The following is a 20,191-nucleotide window of genomic DNA, read 5'->3' as shown; positions in this document are numbered from 1 at the left end:
TGAACTGTAGATATTAGCAGGCGCTGCAATGCGTATCTCCACATCAGAGAAATGTTTCCCTGTCGTTGCTGCGTTTGGCAGAATCAGGTGCTGTTAAAAGACACAGGAGCAGGCCAAGGTCTATGTCCCCTGATCAGTTGGCAAAGATTAATATTCACCATATGAAAATAATAGATAAAGGTAACATTTGTGGAGGACTAGCCGTGGCAAAATCAGAAAGCAAGAACAGATGCATTTGCCCTACAAATGTCTAGATTCACAATAAATCGGCATATTTGAGTGCTCTATCGTACTTCGGCAACTGGCCTTGGAGACGCGGCTTTTCAGTGCATTCTGCATGGGGCTCCATGTCCCATCGTACTGGCAAAACCGGTAGTCTGTAGGGTATGGGTATTTCCCATCTGGGCACTCATATTTCAGCACAGTGCCGTTTTCCAGTACTGTATACCGTCCCCCAGCAATCTCAGCGATTTGGGGGTCACAGGCATTATCAGCTGCATCTGAGGGAAAAGGAAAAAAGCAGAAAGTTAAAAAGAAGGGAAAGGTTCAGATCACCACTGACAGCCCACACGACCGGCTTGTGCGCATCAAAGTGCAGACATTGCTCCAGCTGACTGAGATTTCTTAACATGCCCCAAAGAGACACTCATAAGTGGCCAGATTTTGCTTTGGAGCCTGCCCTATGGTATTGTAGCCTTTTTAGGCCCTTTAAACCATGGGTAGGAAAAATGTTGCGCCCGAGCTGGGACGAAAAGGAGCCAAACGACACCAAGGGGTTAAATCCAGAGAAAGAGCTTTATTCTGCCATCCCGGGTGGGCAGAGGAGCTAGTGTGATAAGTCACAAACAAGCACGAAGTTCACAGGCATTGCACAGAGTTTATATCCCCCTTTTTAGTTCCCTCCCCCTTCTTCAAGAGTCCTGCCCAGGAGTTCCTCTGAGCATGAACAGAAAGCTGTCTTGGGACCACTTTTGGACTTTTCCCAGGAAGGGGGTGAGAGTGTTCCTGTTGTTTCATTCTTGTGCTTTGGCACGGTTCCCAGACAAAAAGCAAGTTGCAATGTGGTTCTTTAGCAAGACCAAAGGCTCTGAGAAAGGCCTGAGAAGACAATGGGCTCTGTTCTCTACCTTGTTGCAATCTTTTTTTTTTAGTTACCGCAAGCTTTTCCGCAAGCGCGGAATGCTTACCTAATGCATTTTGTCTTAGAGGAAAATGCAGTTTTTAAAATGCTGGAGGCGAGGCTTTTGAGGCCTGGCTGGGGGGGAATTCACAGACAGTTTTAGGGCTTGGGGGGGGGGGGTAACCCTAACCATACCCCTTCATTATCTGCCATTATTTTACTTCTGGGGTTGCTATAACAACAACAACAACAATTTATTATTTATACCCTGCCCATCTGGCTGGGTTTCCCCAGCCACTCTGGGTGGCTCCCAACATAATAATAATAATAATAATAATAATAATAATAATAATAATAATATGATAAAACACCAGACATTAAAAGCTTCCCTAATAAGGGCTGCCTTCAGATGTATTCTAAAAGTCAGATAGATATTTATTTCCTTGATATCTGATGGGAGGGTGTTCGACAGGGCGGGTGCCACTACCGAGAAGGCCCTCTGTCTGCTTCCCTGTAACCTTACTTCTCACAGTGAGGGAACTGCCAGAAGGCCCTCGGCGCTGGACCTCAGTATCCAGGCAGAACAATGGGGGTATACTGGGCTGAGGCCATTTAGGGCTTTAAAGGTCAGCGCCAACACTTTGAATTGTGCTGGGAAACATACTGGGAGCCAACCTGGTGCCCTTGAGGTTTTCCCCTGGTGCCCACAAAAGCTTTGGAGCTACACACATAGTTGCTGCCTCCATCTGGAAATATATAATCATCAACTTTCTCACCAGTTTAGAAGACACCATAAATGAAATGGAAATATAAGAGGTGGCAGCTTTTTAGATCAACCAGTCACTATACATGAGGGAACATGAGGAGAAACAGGCCCGGGCCTTGTCCCCGGCCTCCCAGCATGCTTCATAGCTGAGGAAACCACAGGATCTTGCCCTTCCCAAATCTGAATTCACCATTCTGCTATCTACCGAACGCAAGCACACACACAAAGACTCAGATGGTGCAATGTTGATTTATTCTTCTCGTTGGGAAATTCGCAAGAATCGCAAGAGCTCCACTTTTGGTCTCTGACCGTACAGCTTAGTGTATTTAGTATAATGGCTAATCCAAGACTCTGTTTATACAGACACATTTCCTGAACAGATAGGTAGCCGTGTTGGTCTGCCATAGTCAAAATAAAAAAATTCCTTCCAGTAGCACCTTAAAGACCAACTAAGTTAGTTCTTGGTATGAGCTTTCGTGTGCATGCACACTTCTTCAGATACACTGAAACAGAAGTTGCCAGATCCTTCTATATAGTGAGAAGGTGGGGAGGGGTATTACTCAGAAGGGTGGTGGGAATGGGTGATTGGCAGATAGCTGAGATGAGCCTGTTGACGACTCTTAACGACTGCAATAGGTCTTACAGGAAAAGGCAAGGGGTGAGAAGGTGAGAAATGGCTTAGTCATGTATAATGAGATAAGAATCCAATGTCTTTGTTCAAACCAGGTCTCTCCATGGTTTTAAGTTTGGTAATGAGTTGCAATTCAGCAGCTTTTCTTTCCAGTCTATTTCTGAAATTCCTTAGACTGGAAATAGACTGGAAAGAGAAGCTGCTGAATTGAGACCTGGTTTGAACAAAGACATTGGATTCTTATCTCATTATACATGACTAAGCCATTTCTCACCTTCTCACCCCTTGCCTTTTCCTGTAAGACCTATTGCAGTCGTTAAGAGTCGTCAACAGGCTCATCTCAGCTATCTGCCAATCACCCATTCCCACCACCCTTCTGAGTAATACCCCTCCCCACCTTCTCACTATATAGAAGGATCTGGCTACTTCTGTTTCAGTGTATCTGAAGAAGTGTGCATGCACACGAAAGCTCATACCAAGAACTAACTTAGTTGGTCTTTAAGGTGCTACTGGAAGGAATTTTTTTATTTTGACATTTCCTGAAGTCAGTTATCCTGCCCCCAAGTCGAAACATCGCCCGGAACTACCTTCTCTATTTTAAAATTGTAAAGCCAGAAAAAGAAACATAGACTCCAACCTGGTTTTTACGGCGTTTGTAACCCTATGGCTAAACTGCACCACTCCAGAATCCATGTGCACAGATAAGTAGTGTAACAGCAAAGAGCCTCAGCTAGAACCCCTCTCCCTGACACCTTGTATTTTCCACGGAGGGAATTGCATTTATGGGAGAGTATTCAAGCATCTGGGACGTGGGTGGCGCTGTGGGTTAAATCACAGAGCCTAGGACTTGCCGATCAGTAGGTCGGCGGTTCGAATCCCCGCAACAGGGTGAGCTCCCGTTGCTCGGTCCCTGCTCCTGCCAACCTAGCAGTTCGAAAGCACGTCAAAGTGCAAGTAGATAAATAGGTACCACTCCGGCGGGAAGGTAAACGGCATTTCCGTGCGCTGCTCTGGTTCACCAGAAGCAGATTAGTCATGCTGGCCCCATGACCCGGAAGCTGTACGCCGGCTCCCTTAGCCAATAAAGCAAGGTGAGCGCCGCAACCCCAGAGTCGGTCACGACTGGACCTAATGGTCAGGGGTCCCTTTACCTTTACCTATTCAAGCATCTAAGCCTCCACTTGCAATCTGAAGTGCTGTGGCCACATATAAGTTTATCACCTCAATGAGAACTAGTCTCTTTATGCCCCAGCAGAAAGGAAGCCTGCCCTGAACCACAACATAAGACAAAACCTAACAATATTAGGGAAGCTTTGCTGGATCAAACCTCCTGTTCTCACAGTGACCAACCAGCTTCTTCTGGGAAGCCTACAAGCAGGTCCCGAGTTCAAGAGCTCCTCTTTCCATGTGATTCAACTGCTATTCAGCAGAGGTAGAACATAGCCATTGTGGCTAGGAAGCCATTGGTAACCTGATCCTCTATGAATTTTTGGTAAACCTGCTGCAAAAGCTACAAAAATTGTACACCAAAAGCACTTTGATGTAGGAATTAAACTACAACTCACAACGCGTGTCAAATATGCACGGAGTACAAACCTCCCCAGGACCACCGACACATAAATCAGGCAGGTATTTTATCATCCCAGACAGGTGGGTTACATTCCAAGTTTCTACACCCAAATGCTCCCCTGCAGGAATTTTGTAACATTTGAAGTGGCTCTGAGGCATGAGTGGAGCTAAAATGTACGCTTGCAGATTTCCTGTTTTTCCAATTTTGCCCTTCAAAATTTAAGTGTGAAGCTTTGGATTCAATTTTCAAAAATAAAAACAGGCTAAATACATGCAAAATCTGAGCGTTCCATCCAACAACCCCTTGATTATTTTGCCGAGCTTCATATGTGAAATCAGACAAATTGCTGGATAATGAGTAGCATTGCACACCACCTACCAAATGCTTCCAGAGACTCAATAGCTGTCTATCAAATACTTTCAAAAATCACATAAATTGTCGACATTGGGGAAATGAGTATTCAGAAAATATCTGGCAAATATTTAGCATTTAACATTCATCATAGGATTTCAAAAAGGGCTTTGAATTCTTTTCAGCTGCTCTGCATCAAAGCAAATATCCTGAATGAATTATCCTGAATGGCATTATCTCAAAGAGAAATTTCCAGGTAAGAGGATCAGTGTTAGTCCGTAGCAGCAAAACCAACATATAAACACATTTCTCTATGACGATGTCACGAAGTTTTGAGTACTAAAGTCCATCTCACCAGCTGCATCCGACAAAGTGTGTTTAGTCCACCAAAGCTTCTGTTGTGATTTTGTTTTTCATAGTCCCCATGAAAATTGATCAGCATTTTAATGCATCTCTCTCACGTTTTCTGTGTACACCATTTTACAAATCAGTTATCCCTGACTTAATGCATTTTTGTATATAGTGGTACCTCAGGTTACATACGCTTCAGGTTACAGACTCCACTAACCCAGAAATAGTGCTTCAGGTTAAGAAATTTGCTTCAGGATGAGAATAGAAATCGTGCTCTGGTGGCGCGGTGGCAGCAGGAGGCCCCATTAGCTAAAGTGGTGCTTCAGTTTAAGAACAGTTTCAGGTTAAGTACGGACCTCCGGAACGAATTAAGTACTTAACCTGAGGTACCACTGTAGTCACATTTCACACTGCAAAATTTTGAGAAGCGCAATTCTGAAGGATGGCTGCGTTTCTAGTTGCGTATTCAGAAACTGTGAATTAGGTAGGCTTGCCTTTAAATGATGACTCAATCAAATACCCCCCCCCCCAATTCTTAACCATCGTAAATAAATGCATGTGTTAGTCTTTAAGGTGCCACAGGTCTCTTGGTTGAGGCTGAAGGAGTTCTGGTCTCAAGGCACCACTGACTACAATTAGGCACTGTGTGAAATTCACAGCTCTCATAAGCAATTTGTGCCTGGCTGTGACAGCTTACCTGTATAAAATGCCCCGAGGGCAATGAGAATGCAGAACAGCTGGTCCCAAAAAAGCTGCATTTCTGGTTCTCCCTGGTCTGTTGCCTTTCTGAGTCCTAGCAGCTTCTGTTTGGGCAGCACCGCTGCAGTCCAGCTACTTGTGAAATTTTAGGTGATCCGCTCCACTTGCTAGATGCTGGTCTCTAGCCCCACCCCGAGAAAGCAGCTGAGTTTGGGGAAATGGCAAAGTCCATGAAGCAATTCCAAGGCAATGGGTGGGGAGAAGCAAGAATATATTGTGGCTGCAGGTGGACAGGAATCCAGATGGGGGAAACCCAGAATCATCTTGAAGCCAGGAAGGGAATAAAGCCAACTGGGGGAATTCCCAGCTTGAACACATAGGAGACTTTTGGAATGTGGACATTCCAGGGGATTACTCGGGGGATGGAGTTAGGCCAGGTCCCCAGTATTGCTAGGCGATGAGATTTCCCCCCACAGCCATGATCCAATTCCTGCTCCTCCCCCTGTATTTGCATTTTCAGACACTGCAATATTTACCCACTTCTAAACTTCCTCGTTTTTTTGGCGCAAAAGAATGGGAAAAGATTGCTAAAGAGGCCTATCTCTGTTAAGCGACTGCATACAGGATGTGGGCAGCGATGGGTGTGGAGTTTCGATTCTTTAGAATCAGGGTAAATATGTAACTCCCAGATTTCTGCTAGGGTTGCCAGGTGGCCACAAGAAGAGGGGAAATATAGTCTGACCTGCTCCAGGTCAGAAATGAATAGAATGTTGTTGTTTAGTCGTTTAGTCGTGTCCGACTCTTCGTGACCCCATGGACCAGAGCACGCCAGGCACTCCTGTCTTCCACTGCCTCCCGCAGTTTGGTCAAACTCATGCTGGTAGCTTCGAGAACACTGTCCAACCATCTCGTCCTCTGCTGTCCCCTTCTTCTTGTGCCCTCCATCTTTCCCAACATCAGGGTCTTTTCCAGGGAGTCTTCTCTTCTGGCCAAAGTAGTGGAGCCTCAGCTTCAGGATCAGTCCTTCCAGTGAGCACTCAAGGCTGATTTCCTTCAGAATGGATAGGTTTGATCTTCTTGCAGTCCATGGGACTCTCAAGAGTCTACTCCAGCACAATAATTCAAAAGCATCAATTCTTCGGCGATCAGCCTTCTATATGGTCCAGCTCTCACTTCCATACATCACTACTGAGAAAACCATAGCTTTAACTATACAGACCTTTTTCAGCAAGGTGATGACTCTGCTTTTTAAGATGCTTTACAACCAAGAAGCAGGCGTCTTTTAATTTCGTGGCTTCTGTTACCATCTGGAGTGATCATGGAGCCCAGGAAAGTAAAATCTCTCACTGCGTCCATTTCTTCCCCTTCTATTTGCCAGGAGGTGATGGGACCAGTGGCCATGATCTTCGTTTTTTTGATGTTGAGCTTATAGCAGGTTAATTAGCAGGCACAGCAGCTCTTCATTGCGTAGAGCAGGGTTTCCTAAACCTGGGTCTCTAGCGGGTTTTTTTTGGACTACAACTCCCATCATCCTTGTGGTCAGGGATGATGGGAATTGTAGTCCGAAAACAGGTAGAGACCCAAGTTTGGGAAACCCTGGTGTAGAGTGAAATGCTGTCCTTGCTAACTGCTGCACATCAAACCGCTGCTGAAGGTACATAAGAACTTAAGAGGCGTGTCCTGGATCAGGCCATTGACCCACCTAGTCCAGCAACCTATTATTACAGTGGTCAACTAGATACCTCTGAGAAGCCTGCAAGGTGGACCTGGGTGCAATAGCACTGTGGTTCCCAGCAACTGGTATTTCAGAGGCATATTGACTCTGACACTAGTGGCGGAACATAACCATTGTAGCTAACAGGTGTTCAGATCCCCAGCCCCACAATCCCTCAAGAATGCTAAAAAGAAATCCTGGTTTCCTGATCCCACCGGTGCGAAACCCACTTCCCTCCTAGAGAATTCAAGCCTCCTTCAATATAGCATTTGATGCCAGATCTACCCACTGCTGTGGGTTAAACCACAGAGCCTAGGGCTTGCCGATCAGAAGGTTGGCGGTTCGAATCCCTGCGACGGAGTGAGCTCCCGTTGCTCGGTCCCTGCTCCTGTCAACCTAGCAAATTGAAAGCACGTCAAAGTGCAAGTAGATAAATAGGTACCACTCCGGCAGGAAGGTAAACGGCATTTCCGTGCGCTGCTCTGGTTCGCCAGAAGCGGCTAAGTCATGCTGGCCACATGACCCGGAAGCTCTACGTCGGCTCCCTTAGCCAATAAAGCGAGATGAGCGCTGCAACCCGAGTCGGTCACGACTGGACCTAATGGTCGGGGTCCCTTTACCTTTACCTTATAGAACATGTGGGCTTGTATCCAGTGTTATTCCTACTCAAACCCACTGATACCCAAGTCGTGAAGAAATACAGAGGGGGCTCTTAAGCAACTTCCTCATCCACAGAAACAGCAACATGTCTCTTATTAAGTAGTGGGTGGACATAGCAGAAGACACAGAGATTTCTGCAAGTGGTTCTTTATAGTAAGCTGGAACTGAACTGAAAACAGCTCAGCCGGCCTGCTTTTATAGGCAGCCAGCTGTCAACATTGTAACAACAACACCCCAGGGTTTCCCGCCTAAATTAACTGACATGGACCTGAGTGAAAACTATATACACGATACTCCAGGTGACCAGGGTGATAATTTCAATACATAACACCTCTGCTGCATAACAGGTACTCACTGAGGGCCACCATTTTATGTTATCATCTGCTAGATGCAAGTTATCCTATTTTCCCTCAGAATTTTTACTGGCCACATAGCAGAAGATTATTTGTAATGGAAAACATTGCTTGCAGGGGCAGACTTTACCTTGGGATTTTCCCATTATAAATATTATTGTTTCTTTTTTAAAAACAACAACACCTCTCTCATTAAAGAACTTTTCTTACTGCATGTGTCTTGTTTGTAATTGTTTTGATTCCATGAATTTGTGATGGCAATCAACAATATCTCTAAGAATGAGAGACAGAAGATATGTTGCTCTGTAGCCCTACACCTTTTAGTGAGGGATGCGGGTGGCGCATAGCTGTCAACTTTCAGATTTGAAAATAAGGGATCAGCAGCCTTGAAAATAAGGAATCTGCAGCCTCACCTGTCCCAGGGACAGTCTATGGGATATCTAACAATCCGGGATAGCAGCGGGAAACGGCGCTGGAATAAGGGAATTTCGTGCAAAAAAGGGAAGGTTGACAGCTATGGGGTGGCGATGTGGTCTACACACCACTGAGCCTCTTGGGGTTGCCGATCAGAAGGTCGGTGGTTCGAATCTTTGCGACGGAGTGAGCTCCCGTTGCTCCGTCCCAGCTCCTGTCAACCTAGCAGTTCGAAAGCACTGCAGTGCAAATGGATAAATAGATACCGCCACGGCAGGAAGGTCAACACTGTTTCCGTGCGCTCTGGTTTCCGTTACGGTGTTCCGTTGCGCCAGAAGCGGTTTAGTCCTGCTGGCCACATGACCCGGAAAACTGTCTGTGGACAAACGCCGGCTCCCTTGGCCTGAAAATGAGATGAGCGACGCCACCCCAGTCGCCTTTGACTGGACTTAACTGTCCAGGGGTCCTTTATACCTTTTAGTATCCCGAATATTGCTAGTCTTAGTCGAAATACCCATGAATATTTGAACAGTGAGGTTAATAACCTTCTGCTATCCCGTGTAGTTTTTGACACACACACACACTTTCAAATCCCTCCTACCTGCCACAGCCACATCATCAAAGGAAGGCATTGAAAGATGAGGAAACCTGAAGGGGGAAGGAGGTGGCGCTGCAGTGGGTGGGTGGTGGTGGTGGTGGGGTGTTTCTCAGCACTGGCAAGGTGTTGGGGGTGCTTTACTTCTAAAATGAGAGTTGCCAGGGCTGTAAGTCTGCCATCAAACTATAGCCTCAGGCTTTGAGGGCCTTCACCTCCGATCCCAGCAATGGTTGACATGGCGAATCACCCTCACACTTTTGGTTTCATGTACATTAGAGGTGCGCCCAGGCACTGAAAGCAGATTCCAAGGCTGCTTTTACACTACAGTGGTACCTCGAGTTAAGTATTTAATTCGTTCCGGAGGTCCGTTCTTAACCTGAAACTGTTCTTAACCTGAAGCACCACTTTAGCTAATGGGGCCTCCTGCTGCTGCCGCACCACCGGAGCACGATTTCTGTTCTCATCCTGAAGCAAAGTTTTTAACCTGAAGCACTATTTCTGGGTTAGCAGAGTCTGTAACCTGAAGCATATGTAACCTGAAGCGTATGTAACCTGAGGTACCACTGTAGTTTGATCTGGAGTTGACACTTAACAAATGGCTCAGTGGTAGACCATCGGCTCTGAATGCAGAATATCCCAATTCAATCCCTGGCATCACTTGGTAGAGTTGGAAAATATTCCCTCACGTCAGTGTAGACAATACTGAGTCGTATGAACCTATGGCCTGACTCTGTATACTCCCTATGCTCCTATGACTGCTTCTGTGTTTTCTGTGATGTCCTCCTGTCTGTTTGTTTTTCTCCCGGATCTGCTTTCTGGTGATATTTTTAAAATGTCGATTGCAACTCCAGTGGTTGTTTGCACAGAGTGGCGAGACGTTGTTTTGTTCAGTGGGTAAATCTGAGGCTGATTTTTATATAGCAGAAACTGAGTCTGACAATTAAGTTTTTCACCTTAGTTCATTCTAATGATAATAGTAATAATATATACCGGTATGTATTTAATACCCTGCCCATCTGGTTGGGTGGCACATATAAAATAATAAAATCAAATCAGGTATCAAATCAGCCGGCTGTTCATCTGTGGGCAGCTCTTCCTGCTGTCTTTCATTGTTGATTTAGGAAATTCTGCAACTACTGCCATGTTAAGTGGGGAATTAGTCCCCCTTCATATAAACGCACAGAAAACCTAGTCTTCAGGCACATAGGAAATAAATTTCTTTTATTTGAATTAAGGTTAATAGCATGAAAACCTTATAAAATACTAGCATTACAATTCTAAAATATTGATTATTGATGCAGAGCTGAGAAACCCCAATTAAGTCAGAATTCCTTGAATCAGCAAGACTAGAATTGGGAACCAAACAAAAGGCATGAGCCCCTCACCATGAAAGAGCAATTGATTTACGTCCATTCCCCCCCTTCAAATGAGTGAAATGTTTCTAACGTTTCTCACTTTTTAAAGAAAAACAAGACCGCATTCCACAAAATATCCAACTACATTAACGGATTTGAGAAATCAAACAACCAAAATACATTGCAACTATTATTTAAACTCAAACCAAAATAATTTTAGCAACATCTGACAGAACTACATCAAAAACAAACAACTGCTATTTTTTTAAAAAGCATGTCTGGGATACAAGCGACGTGGACATATTTATCTAAACCTAAATAATACAGGAAAGTGTTTGGTTCACATTTGAACATACTGAAAGTATCAGTGTGAAAAACAGCTTTCGCTGTGAACACGACTTGTTTTACTAAGCTATAAATGTGTTTTTATTAAGACGGGCCACTTCAAGGTTTTATCTTTATAATAAGAGACATAATAAGCATATTATCTCAACATAGGGAATGGGGAGTAGTGATGTACCAGTCTGGTATACAAGGCTGGCCTGTTTCAAAGGAGGTTACGGAAATAGTAATATGCATCCCCCCCCCCCGTATTAACCAGTTTAATTGTGTTGCATTGGGGTAAGGAAATTCGCCTGTTCCAACTGCTCTTGAACAAGCTGAAATGGGTGGAGAAGTGGGAATATTTTCCACAGTGGACTGGCAATGAGAGTTTTCAGAGCTACAATTCCCTTTAATTAAAAGCTCTCTCTTTGCAGATTCAGGCCCTTCTATTGCTTCCTGTAAAGGTAAAGGGACCCCTGACCATTAGGTCCAGTTGTGACCAACTGGTGAACCAGAGCAGCGCACGGAAACACCGTTTACCTTCCTGCTGGAGCGGTACCTATTTATCTACTTGCACTTTGACGTGCTTTGGAACTGCTAGGTTGGCAGGAGCAGGGACCGAGCAACGGGAGCTCATCCCGTCGCAGGGATTCGAACCGCCGACCTTCTGATCGGCAAGTCCTAGGCTCTGTGGTTTAACCCACAGCGCCACCCGTGTCCCTGGGATTGCTTCCTGTGGAACATGGCAATGGAATTACTTACAAATAAACCCTTAATTTATCGATTTATGAACTATGATCTCCTCCCATCTCTTTCTTTTTAGTTGTGCTACAGTGAAATAGTTTTATAATATATAGCCAAATTTTTGCTTTATAAGCAATGAAAGGAGGAAAAATGAGAGGAAGTCAGTAACTGAAGTATGCACAGGAATATGTATTGTGAGAGCAAGAACTGATATCAAGGGACAATAAGCAGGCTCTTCATCAGTTAGGACGCTGTCCTGTGCAACAGGAAGCAACAAAAGGGGCAGAACCAACAAGCAGGAAGATTTTAATTCACATTGGAAGGGCTCTTTACTGAGTGAGAATACAGTGGTACCTCGGGTTAAGTACTTAATTCGTTCTGGAGGTCCGTTCTTAACTTGAAACTGTTCTTAACCTGAAGCACCACTTTAGCTAATGGGGCCTCCCGCTGCTGCCACACGATTTCTGTTCTCATCCTGAGGTAAAGTTCTTAACCTGAGGTACTATTTCTGTGTTAGCAGAGTCTGTAACCTGAAGCATATGCAACCTGAAGCGTATGGAACCCGAGGTACCACTGTAACTTGACTAAACATAAAAGGTGATTTTTACATTGGCAAGGAGCAGGGCGTTTTTTCAGCCAGAACTCAGTTCCAGCACTTCTCTGATGGGCACCATTGCCATTCTAAGAGAACAAGGGAGGTGTTCATGGTGAGTCCCGGCACCTCTTTTTCTAGAAAAATAACACTGGCGAGGAGCATTGCATTAAGTGAAGAATCACTGGTTTAATCTATTTTTAGAAGAATGTGAAATAGCAGTGCCCATGGAATCCGCAACTCAAGGCTACAAACTGATGAGCCCTGCCACAAATTAAGTTCTGATCCCACAGCCAGGGGCATAAACAACACAAACATACCACACATAATCAAGATAATTTTATAATAAGCGTCCCAGGGACTGACATCTTAGCAAACACCCCTGGGCAACAGTGAGTTTGTCTTGGTGGCTCATTCCTTCGGGATAAACCTCAAGGATTGGCCCAGGTGTTGCCTCAGCCAGTCCTGCACACCAAAGAGACTAATGTAGAAATCTCGTGGTTTATGGTTCGCTGGAGGGGGATCCCGAACTGTTTCCCGTGTCTCCCCATCTTTCTTCTTCTTCCTCTTCTTTTCACAAGGGTTATATGTGCCCCAGCTGATCACGCCCACCTGATCAGGAGAGGCAAGCAAACTGGGTCAAAAGACAGAACGGCAAATATGCAATTCACAGTGGCAAAGATACAAAAGCTTATTGTGAGCCAACACGCTACAGCAGCCCCCTATGAAAGGGGCGGGCAGGAAGTAGGCTGGGATCTATTTCTTGGTAGATCTCTGGATCTTGCTTAAATCAATTGGGGCAGGGCGAAGGGAAGAGATATCCGCTCCACTTCCCAGTGGGGAGGAGTTGCGGTGGACCGCGTGGCCACCCACTCCCCACTGGGGGTGGGGGACTTTGTCCCCCGTTGCCTAGGGGATCCCAGACACGTCAGAGCCCGGGCAGCCAACCTGCTGGCTGGGGGGCATGGGCGTGGCTGGGGTCATTTAAACGGAGGAGCGAGCCAGAGGACTTCCTCTTTGGCTCGCTTCCTCAATCCCCCACCCTCCCTCCCTATTTTGCAGGTTAGGCTATGGCCTTGCTATTGACTTTGGTTGGTGCCTTGGTTGTCTGAGGGGCCTGGTAGATATTTTTCCACTTGGCAAATTGGCACTGGCCACTTGGTTTTCGCCTACCTCGTAGCAATCGTCACAACTTTGTTAGGGTTGCGGTTAGTCATTGTTTGACCTTGTGTGGGGGAGGGGAGGTGTGGCCATCACCTGCCCCTCCATGCTTAAGGGTATTCGGTTAAAGGAACCTGGGGGTGTTGATCTAGTCTGAAGCCCGCCTTGGGGGGCTAAGGCCTTGACACGACCCCGACGGGAACACCAGGGGGAGCTTGAGTTGGTTTGCATCGACAGGGCTCCCCCTACCGGTGGCTTACCCTTACTGGACTTCCTGCACAATGGGCAGGAGTCAAATATAGTCAGGTCCAATCAATGCCTGAGCCAATACCGCTCACTTTCTGTAATTTCAATAAAGTTGTGGCCAAAATTTGCCCAATAACATAAACCTAATATCTGTGTTCTTGTGTGAGTTATTTTCAACAAGGGGGTGGCCGCGGGGTCTCGACACGCAAGTGAAAAGCTTATGTGATGGATTGTGTGTCAGATTTTTAAAACCACTCCCCCACACTAGATCTCAAGAAGAACGGCAGGGTCAGGATACATTTAGAGGTTCACTTACTTGGAAGAGTCTCTCCCTCCGTTCCACAAATAATGATCCTCCGGATTCACCTGAAAAAAAGGACAAAAGGATTAAAAGCTGACAGAAGCTCCACTATCTCTAGACAGAAGAGAAAGTTCACATTTCTTCAAATATGGGTTGCCATATTTCACAAAGCCAAAGTTTTAAAAGTTTTGTTGAGCCCCCCCCCCCAATGAAGTTTTTGAGCTATTCTTAAGGAAATTTGCCAAAATCCACACTTCCAACATGGGGTGCCATATGTCCAGGTTTTCCCAGACATCGAAGCAATTTCTGCCCAGACACTGTCTCCAACAGCCAAATCCCGGCTATGTCTGGGAAATTTTGGACGCATAGCAAGCCTAAAGGACCCCTGACCATAAGGTCCAGTTGTGACTGACTCTGGTGTTGTGGCGCTCATCTCGCTTTATTGGCCGAGGGAGCCGGCGTACAGCTTCCGGGTCATATGGCCAGCATGACTAAGCCGCTTCTGGCGAACCAGAGCAGTACATGGAAATGCCATTTACTTCCCCGCCGGAGCGATACCTATTTATCTACTTGCACTTTGACGTGCTTTCAAACTGCTAGGTGGGAAGGAGCAGGGACCGAGCAACGGGAGCTCACCCCGTCGAGGGATTCGAAGCGCCGACCTTCTGATTGGCAAGTCCTAGGCTCTGTGGTTTAACCCACAGCGCCACCCGCGTCCCTGGTTGCAACCCTATTCAACCACAAAAACACCACAGACCACCTGAATGAAGCTTGCAGACCACTGGCAGTTCGTGGGATATGATTTGGGAATCTCTGCTTTGAATGGAAGTTGTCACAATGTCAGCTGCTGGATTCTATATTGGAATCCTGTACAGTGGTACCTTGGGTTAAGTACTTAATTCGTTCCAGAGGTCCGTTCTTAACCTGAAACTGTTCTTAACCTGAAGCACCACTTTAGCTAATGGGGTCTCCCACTGCTGCCGCCGCGCCGCTGGAGCACAATTTCTGTTCTCATCCTGAAGCACTATTTTGGGTTAGTGGCATCTGTAACCTGAAGCGTATGTAACCTGAAGCGTATGCAACCTGAGGTACCACTGTACTTACGAAGGATGCACATAGCCAAGGTTGCCAGCTTCATTAAGATCAGGGGTGGGGAACCTTTTTTACCCTGAGAGCCACATTCCCTCTTGGACAACCTTTTGGAGGGCCGTATACGGGTGGCGCTGTAGGTTAAACCACAGAGCCTAGGACTTGCCGCTCAGAAGGTCGGCGGTTCGAATCCCTCGCTTAGTCATGCTGGCCACATGACCCGGAAGCTGTACGCCGGCTCCCTCGGCCAATAAAGCGAGATGAGCGCCACAGCCCCAGAGTCGGCCGCGACTGGACCTTAATGGTCAGGGGTCCCTTTACCTTTACCTTTATGTCAGTGGTAAACAGGGCAAGGGAAAAGAGGGTGGAGCAACAGATGCAAATTTTAACCTTTGTACATTGGGATAGCTTCTACACATTCATGCTCCTTATAGTGCCAGCTGTAGGGAGCCAAGGTGTCTTGGGCCCCTTGATATTTGTTTGAAGAGACCCTCAATGTTGAGGGGGTCCAGTGCGCACACTTGACCTCCTCCAAAGGACATGACCTCACAGAAGGCTGCCCTGGCCTGTGCAGTGTGGGAGACACCATGGGGCGTGGCCTAGCAGAAGGCTAAACAAGCCTGCGCCCCATGCCCTGGGCCCACTCAATATTAGGGGCTACCTTGCTCCTCTGTTCATACACCACACTTTTTCCTCCATCCAGACAAACAAAAGTTCAAGGACACTTTCCAGTCAGACAAAAGCTCTTAAGTAGGGTGCGAAACCGGTGGCCTAGGGGTGCCAGACAGAGAGGCTTGGAGGGCCACATTTGGACTGAGACTTCCAGTCCCCGAATCAGATGAAGGAGCTTATTGAAAACTTCTGGTAAGGGCTCCCCCACATTTCTGCTCATCCCGTGTCTTCTGCAGAAAACCTGATGGACATTTGTTATGCTTCTGTGGGGTAAACAGCGGGTTATCCCAGGGAAAGCAGTGAGGCAAAAGAGAAACCTCGTACCCGGAAGAAGCAGAAGTGTGGGTGAGGCCTTACTCTCTCCCTGCTCTGCTTAACCAGGGATGCTTCACCCTTCCCATGTAGAGAAGAAGAAGAAGAGTTTGGATTTGATATCCCGCCTTTCACTCCCTTTAAGGAGTCTCAAAGCGGCTAACAATCTCCTTTCCCTTCCTCCCCCACAACAAACACTCTGTGGGGTGAGTGGGGCTGAGAGACTTCAGAGAAGTGTGACTGGCCCAAGGTCACCCAGCAGCTGCATGTGGAGGAGCGGAGACGCGAACCCGGTTCCCCAGATTACGAGTCTACCGCTCTTAACCACTACACCACACTGTAAGCAAAATGACCTTTGCAAGTGGCAGCCTCGACAGCTCTCCCTCCTCCACTACACAGGAATCTGTCTGTCACCACTTCAGAGGCATCAGTTCCTTCGGAAAACATTTTCTTGTCTTGAAGAGCTGCGGAAATGCACGTTGGGCGCTGTGGGAAGCAATGAATGAATCGATTTAATGGCGGAATTGCTATCCGGGCCATAATAGTTCACTGCCGGTGCTTTGAAAATGTGCATGCAATCAGCAAAGAGAGAATGAATTGTCTCGTCTTCTTTTGAGACAGGTCTTATCAGAAGTACTCTGGATGAATTAATCCAGATTAAATCCGTATACAGACATTATTAATTTAGTTAATAGTAATGCTGTACTTTTTACGATCCTTCATGGATCACTGCCTTGCCATGGCAAAGGGGCTTGAATAACTCAGAGAAGCTATGAGCAGGGCCACCCAAGAATGGACAGGTCATAGTGGAGAGTTTTGACCAAATGTGATCCACCTAGAGTAGGAACCAGCAAGCCACTCCAGTATCCCTGCCTATGGTTTTCCCAGTAGTGATGTATGGAAGTGAGAGCTGGGCCATAAAGAAGGCTGATTGCCGAAGAATTGATGCTTTTGAATTATGGTGCTGGAGGAGACTCTTGAGAGTCCCATGGACTGCAAGAAGATCAAACCTATCCATTCTGAAGGAAATCAGCCCTGAGTGCTCACTGGAAGGACAGATTGTGAAGCTGAGGCTCCAATACTTTGGCCACCTCATGAGAAGAGAAGACTCTCTGGAAAAGACCCTGATGTTGGGAAAGATGGAGGGCACAAGGAGAAGGGGACGACAGAGGACGAGATGGTTGGACAGTGTTCTCGAAGCTACAAACATGAGTCTGACCAAACTGCGGGAGGCAGTGGAAGACAGGAGTGTGTGGCATGCTCTGGTCCATTGGGTCACGAGAGTTGGACACGACTAAACGACTAAACAACAACAAATGCTGTACTTTCTTGGGCTGATCTTAAAGCATTCTTGCTAGGGATTTCCCTCCAGTTGAAAGCTAAAATTTTCCATTGGTTTTCTCATAATTAAGACTGAACAATTTCATGCTCTACGGCACAGTGTGTTCACTTTCTATTCCCATATGCTTGCCCAATTTTACTCTTCCCAAAAGAGGTTCTGATTCAGAATTTCTTTCTGCACCCATTTCATAATGCAACTTCTTTGTATAAACCATACCTGATCTGAATTCAGCCTCCCGGCAACATCTGCTTTGGAGAGAAAGAAAAAAACCCTCTCACTACTTCCCTGCCAACAAGGATTGCATGAGCCTCACTTGCTGCAGTATCATGCAGAGAGGCTGCACAGCAGGAAGCAAATACTTCTATGCTTCTTTCTTTATTTCTTTGCCATGGAAAGTCAAACTTGAAACGGTCCCAGATAACAGCCTCCCATGTTTGTAGTTTTTGACATTCTAATCATCATCTTTGGTGCTTGGTATGTCCCACAGAGGAACTTACGGTCTTCAAATAAAAACATCCTGAAAGTCCCAGGCCTCAGAGAGGTTAAGCTGGCCTCAACTAGAGCCAGGGCTTTCTCGTCTGCAGCTCCAATCTGGTGGAATGCTCTGTCACAAGAGACTAGGGCCCTGCGGGACTTGACATCTTTCTGCAGGGCCTGCAAGACAGAGCTGTTCCACCAGGCCTTGGGTCAGGGCGCAGCCTGACTCCCTCCTTTGGCAATCTGCACAGAATTTTTGCTTAATGGTTGCCATCAATTTGATTTTAATTAATTTTTATAATGAAATGTTTTTAGAATGTTGCATTATTTTATTGTTGTTAGCCGCCCTGAGCCCGGCTTCGGCTGGGGAGGGCGGGATATAAATAAAATTTATTATTATTATTATTATTAGGCTGAAATAATAAAAATCTACCTAGGATGCAATCCATAAAACCTATGTAGAAATGTAGAATTTCCAAAAACATGAATATGGTGCATACGCAGCCTCAGTTTTAGGAGAAAAAGTGCTCTTGGCAGACAGATTGCACTGCTGGACCTAATGCCCAAAAAGTCCGGTATGATGCAATGTTTGAAAGTTTTCTTTGAGAAACATCAAGTTCTAAGAGTGTTGCAATACTGCCATCACTAGCAGCTGTGAAACTTGGCTCTCGACAGAGTCGAAGCAGCGTGAACTGCCTGTGACCATATCAATCTTGAAATATTGATTTTAGAAGTATACTTCAAGAGTTTTTTGTTTTTTGTTTCAGGCTTTTAAAAAAACACACCCAGACCCTCAGAAATAATGCACCTCCCCCCAGCTCACACTTCCCATCTTCAATTGGCTTTCCCATCTCCATTTTTTACCCAGAATTCCATGGGCAGGAAATGCCATGCTTACACTTCTCCTTGTCTTGATCTGAACTCCCATCCTCTTGTTGTCCAAGGATATGAACTGGGCATCCACTTCCTCCAAACTCAGCAACTGCAGCTCTGCAAGGTATGAAGGTTTGTGTGACTGTGTGCTTGAAAACGTCTGAGTTTTCTGCCTGGGGAGCGAGGCCCAGCCACCTACTTGGTTACAGGAGGGAAAGGTGACCTAGAATCAAATTATATGGCAGAGATCAATTGGGTCATGCGCATTGTTAGGCAAGAGAGCAACTCCTGGGATCCGGGATCCTAGGACAGGCAATGGGACATAACACCAGCGTTATCAAAGGCTACGTCTGCACCATAGATATAAAGCAGTATTATACCACTTAAAACACTTGTGGCTTTCCTCAAAGAATCCTGGGAAATGTAATATAATAATAATAATTTATTATTTATACCCCGCCCATCTGGCTGAGTTTCCCCAGCCACTCTGGGCGGCTCCCAATCAAGTGTTAAAAACAGTACCACATTAAATATTAAAAACTTCCCTGAACAGGGCTGCTTTCAGATGTCTCTTAAAGATAGGATAGCTGCTTATTTCCTTCACATCTGAAGGGAGGGTGTTCCACAGGGTGGGCACCACTACCGAGAAGGCCCTCTGTCTGGTTCCCTGTAATCTCACTTCTCGCAATAAGGGAACCGCCAGAAGGCCCTTGGCGCTGGATCTCAGTGACCGGGCTGAACGATGAGGGTGGAGACACTCCTTCAGGTATACTGGACCGATTTAGGGATTTAAAGGTCAGCACCAACACTTTGAATTGTGCTCAGAAACGTACTGGGAGCCAATGCAGATCTCTCAGGACCGGTGTTATGTGGTCCCGGCGGCCACTCCCAGTCACCAGTCTAGCTGCCGCATTCTGGATTAATTGCAGTTTCCGGGTCACCTTCAAAGGTAGCCCCATGTAGAGTGCATTGCAGTAGTCCAAGCGGGAGATAACTAGAGCATGCACCACTCTGGCGAGACAGTCCGCGGGCAGGTAGGGTCTTAGCCTGCGTACCAGGTGGAGCTGGTAGACAGCCGCCCTGGACACAGAATTAACCTGCGCCTCCATGGACAGCTGTGAGTCCAAAATGACTCCCAGGCTGCGCACCTGGTCCTTCAGGGGCACAGTTACCCCTTTCAGGACCAGGCAATCTTCCACACCTGCCCACCTCCTGTCCCCTAAAAACAGTACTTCTGTCTTGTCAGGATTCAACCTCAATCTGTTAGCCCCCATCCATCCTCCAACCACCTCCAGGCACTCACATAGGGCCTTCACCGCCTTCACTGGTTCTGATTTAAAGGAGAGGTAGAGCTGGGTGTCATCTGCATACTGATGTAGTTATGCTGAAAGTAGTTAGGGGACCCCTATAGCCCCCCCCCCACATTCCTAGGGTGGTTTAGCGATCAGTCCTTTTTCCCAGGGAACTCTGGGAATT

The 20,191-nt window shown here is 46.4% G+C and overlaps 2 protein-coding genes across 3 annotated transcripts in view; both read right to left on the bottom strand.

The window, feature by feature from the left end:
* CFB (complement factor B) overlaps positions 1-6,005 on the bottom strand; it is a 37,257-nt gene extending 31,252 nt beyond the window's left edge. Inside the window, exons 1-2 of the mRNA XM_083491718.1 lie at positions 5,487-6,005; positions 294-500 (exon numbers count right to left, since the gene is read on the bottom strand). Coding sequence (XP_083347844.1) covers positions 294-500; positions 5,487-5,547 — 268 coding nt within the window. The 5' untranslated portion in view covers positions 5,548-6,005. The remainder of the gene's footprint in view (positions 1-293; positions 501-5,486) is intronic.
* A 4,428-nt stretch (positions 6,006-10,433) lies between these two features.
* C2 (complement C2) overlaps positions 10,434-20,191 on the bottom strand; it is a 41,395-nt gene continuing 31,637 nt past the window's right edge. The window contains exons 15-19 of one of the 2 annotated variants that reach the window (XM_083491714.1): positions 18,741-18,832; positions 16,377-16,509; positions 13,966-14,015; positions 11,637-12,854; positions 10,434-11,362 (exon numbers count right to left, since the gene is read on the bottom strand). In XM_083491714.1, coding sequence (XP_083347840.1) covers positions 12,654-12,854; positions 13,966-14,015; positions 16,377-16,509; positions 18,741-18,832 — 476 coding nt within the window. In that variant the 3' untranslated portion in view covers positions 10,434-11,362; positions 11,637-12,653. Of the gene's footprint in view, positions 11,363-11,636; positions 12,855-13,965; positions 14,016-16,376; positions 16,510-18,740; positions 18,858-20,191 lie in introns of both variants that reach the window. The other variant, XM_083491715.1, reaches the window with a different exon arrangement.

Source organism: Podarcis liolepis (assembly GCF_965112155.1).
Source record: "Podarcis liolepis genome assembly, chromosome: 2".
In the NCBI taxonomy this organism is placed as follows: domain Eukaryota; kingdom Metazoa; phylum Chordata; class Lepidosauria; order Squamata; family Lacertidae; genus Podarcis; species Podarcis liolepis.
The sequence above is the reverse complement of the archived record's forward strand: the minus strand, read 5'-3'. Positions and strand labels throughout refer to the sequence as shown.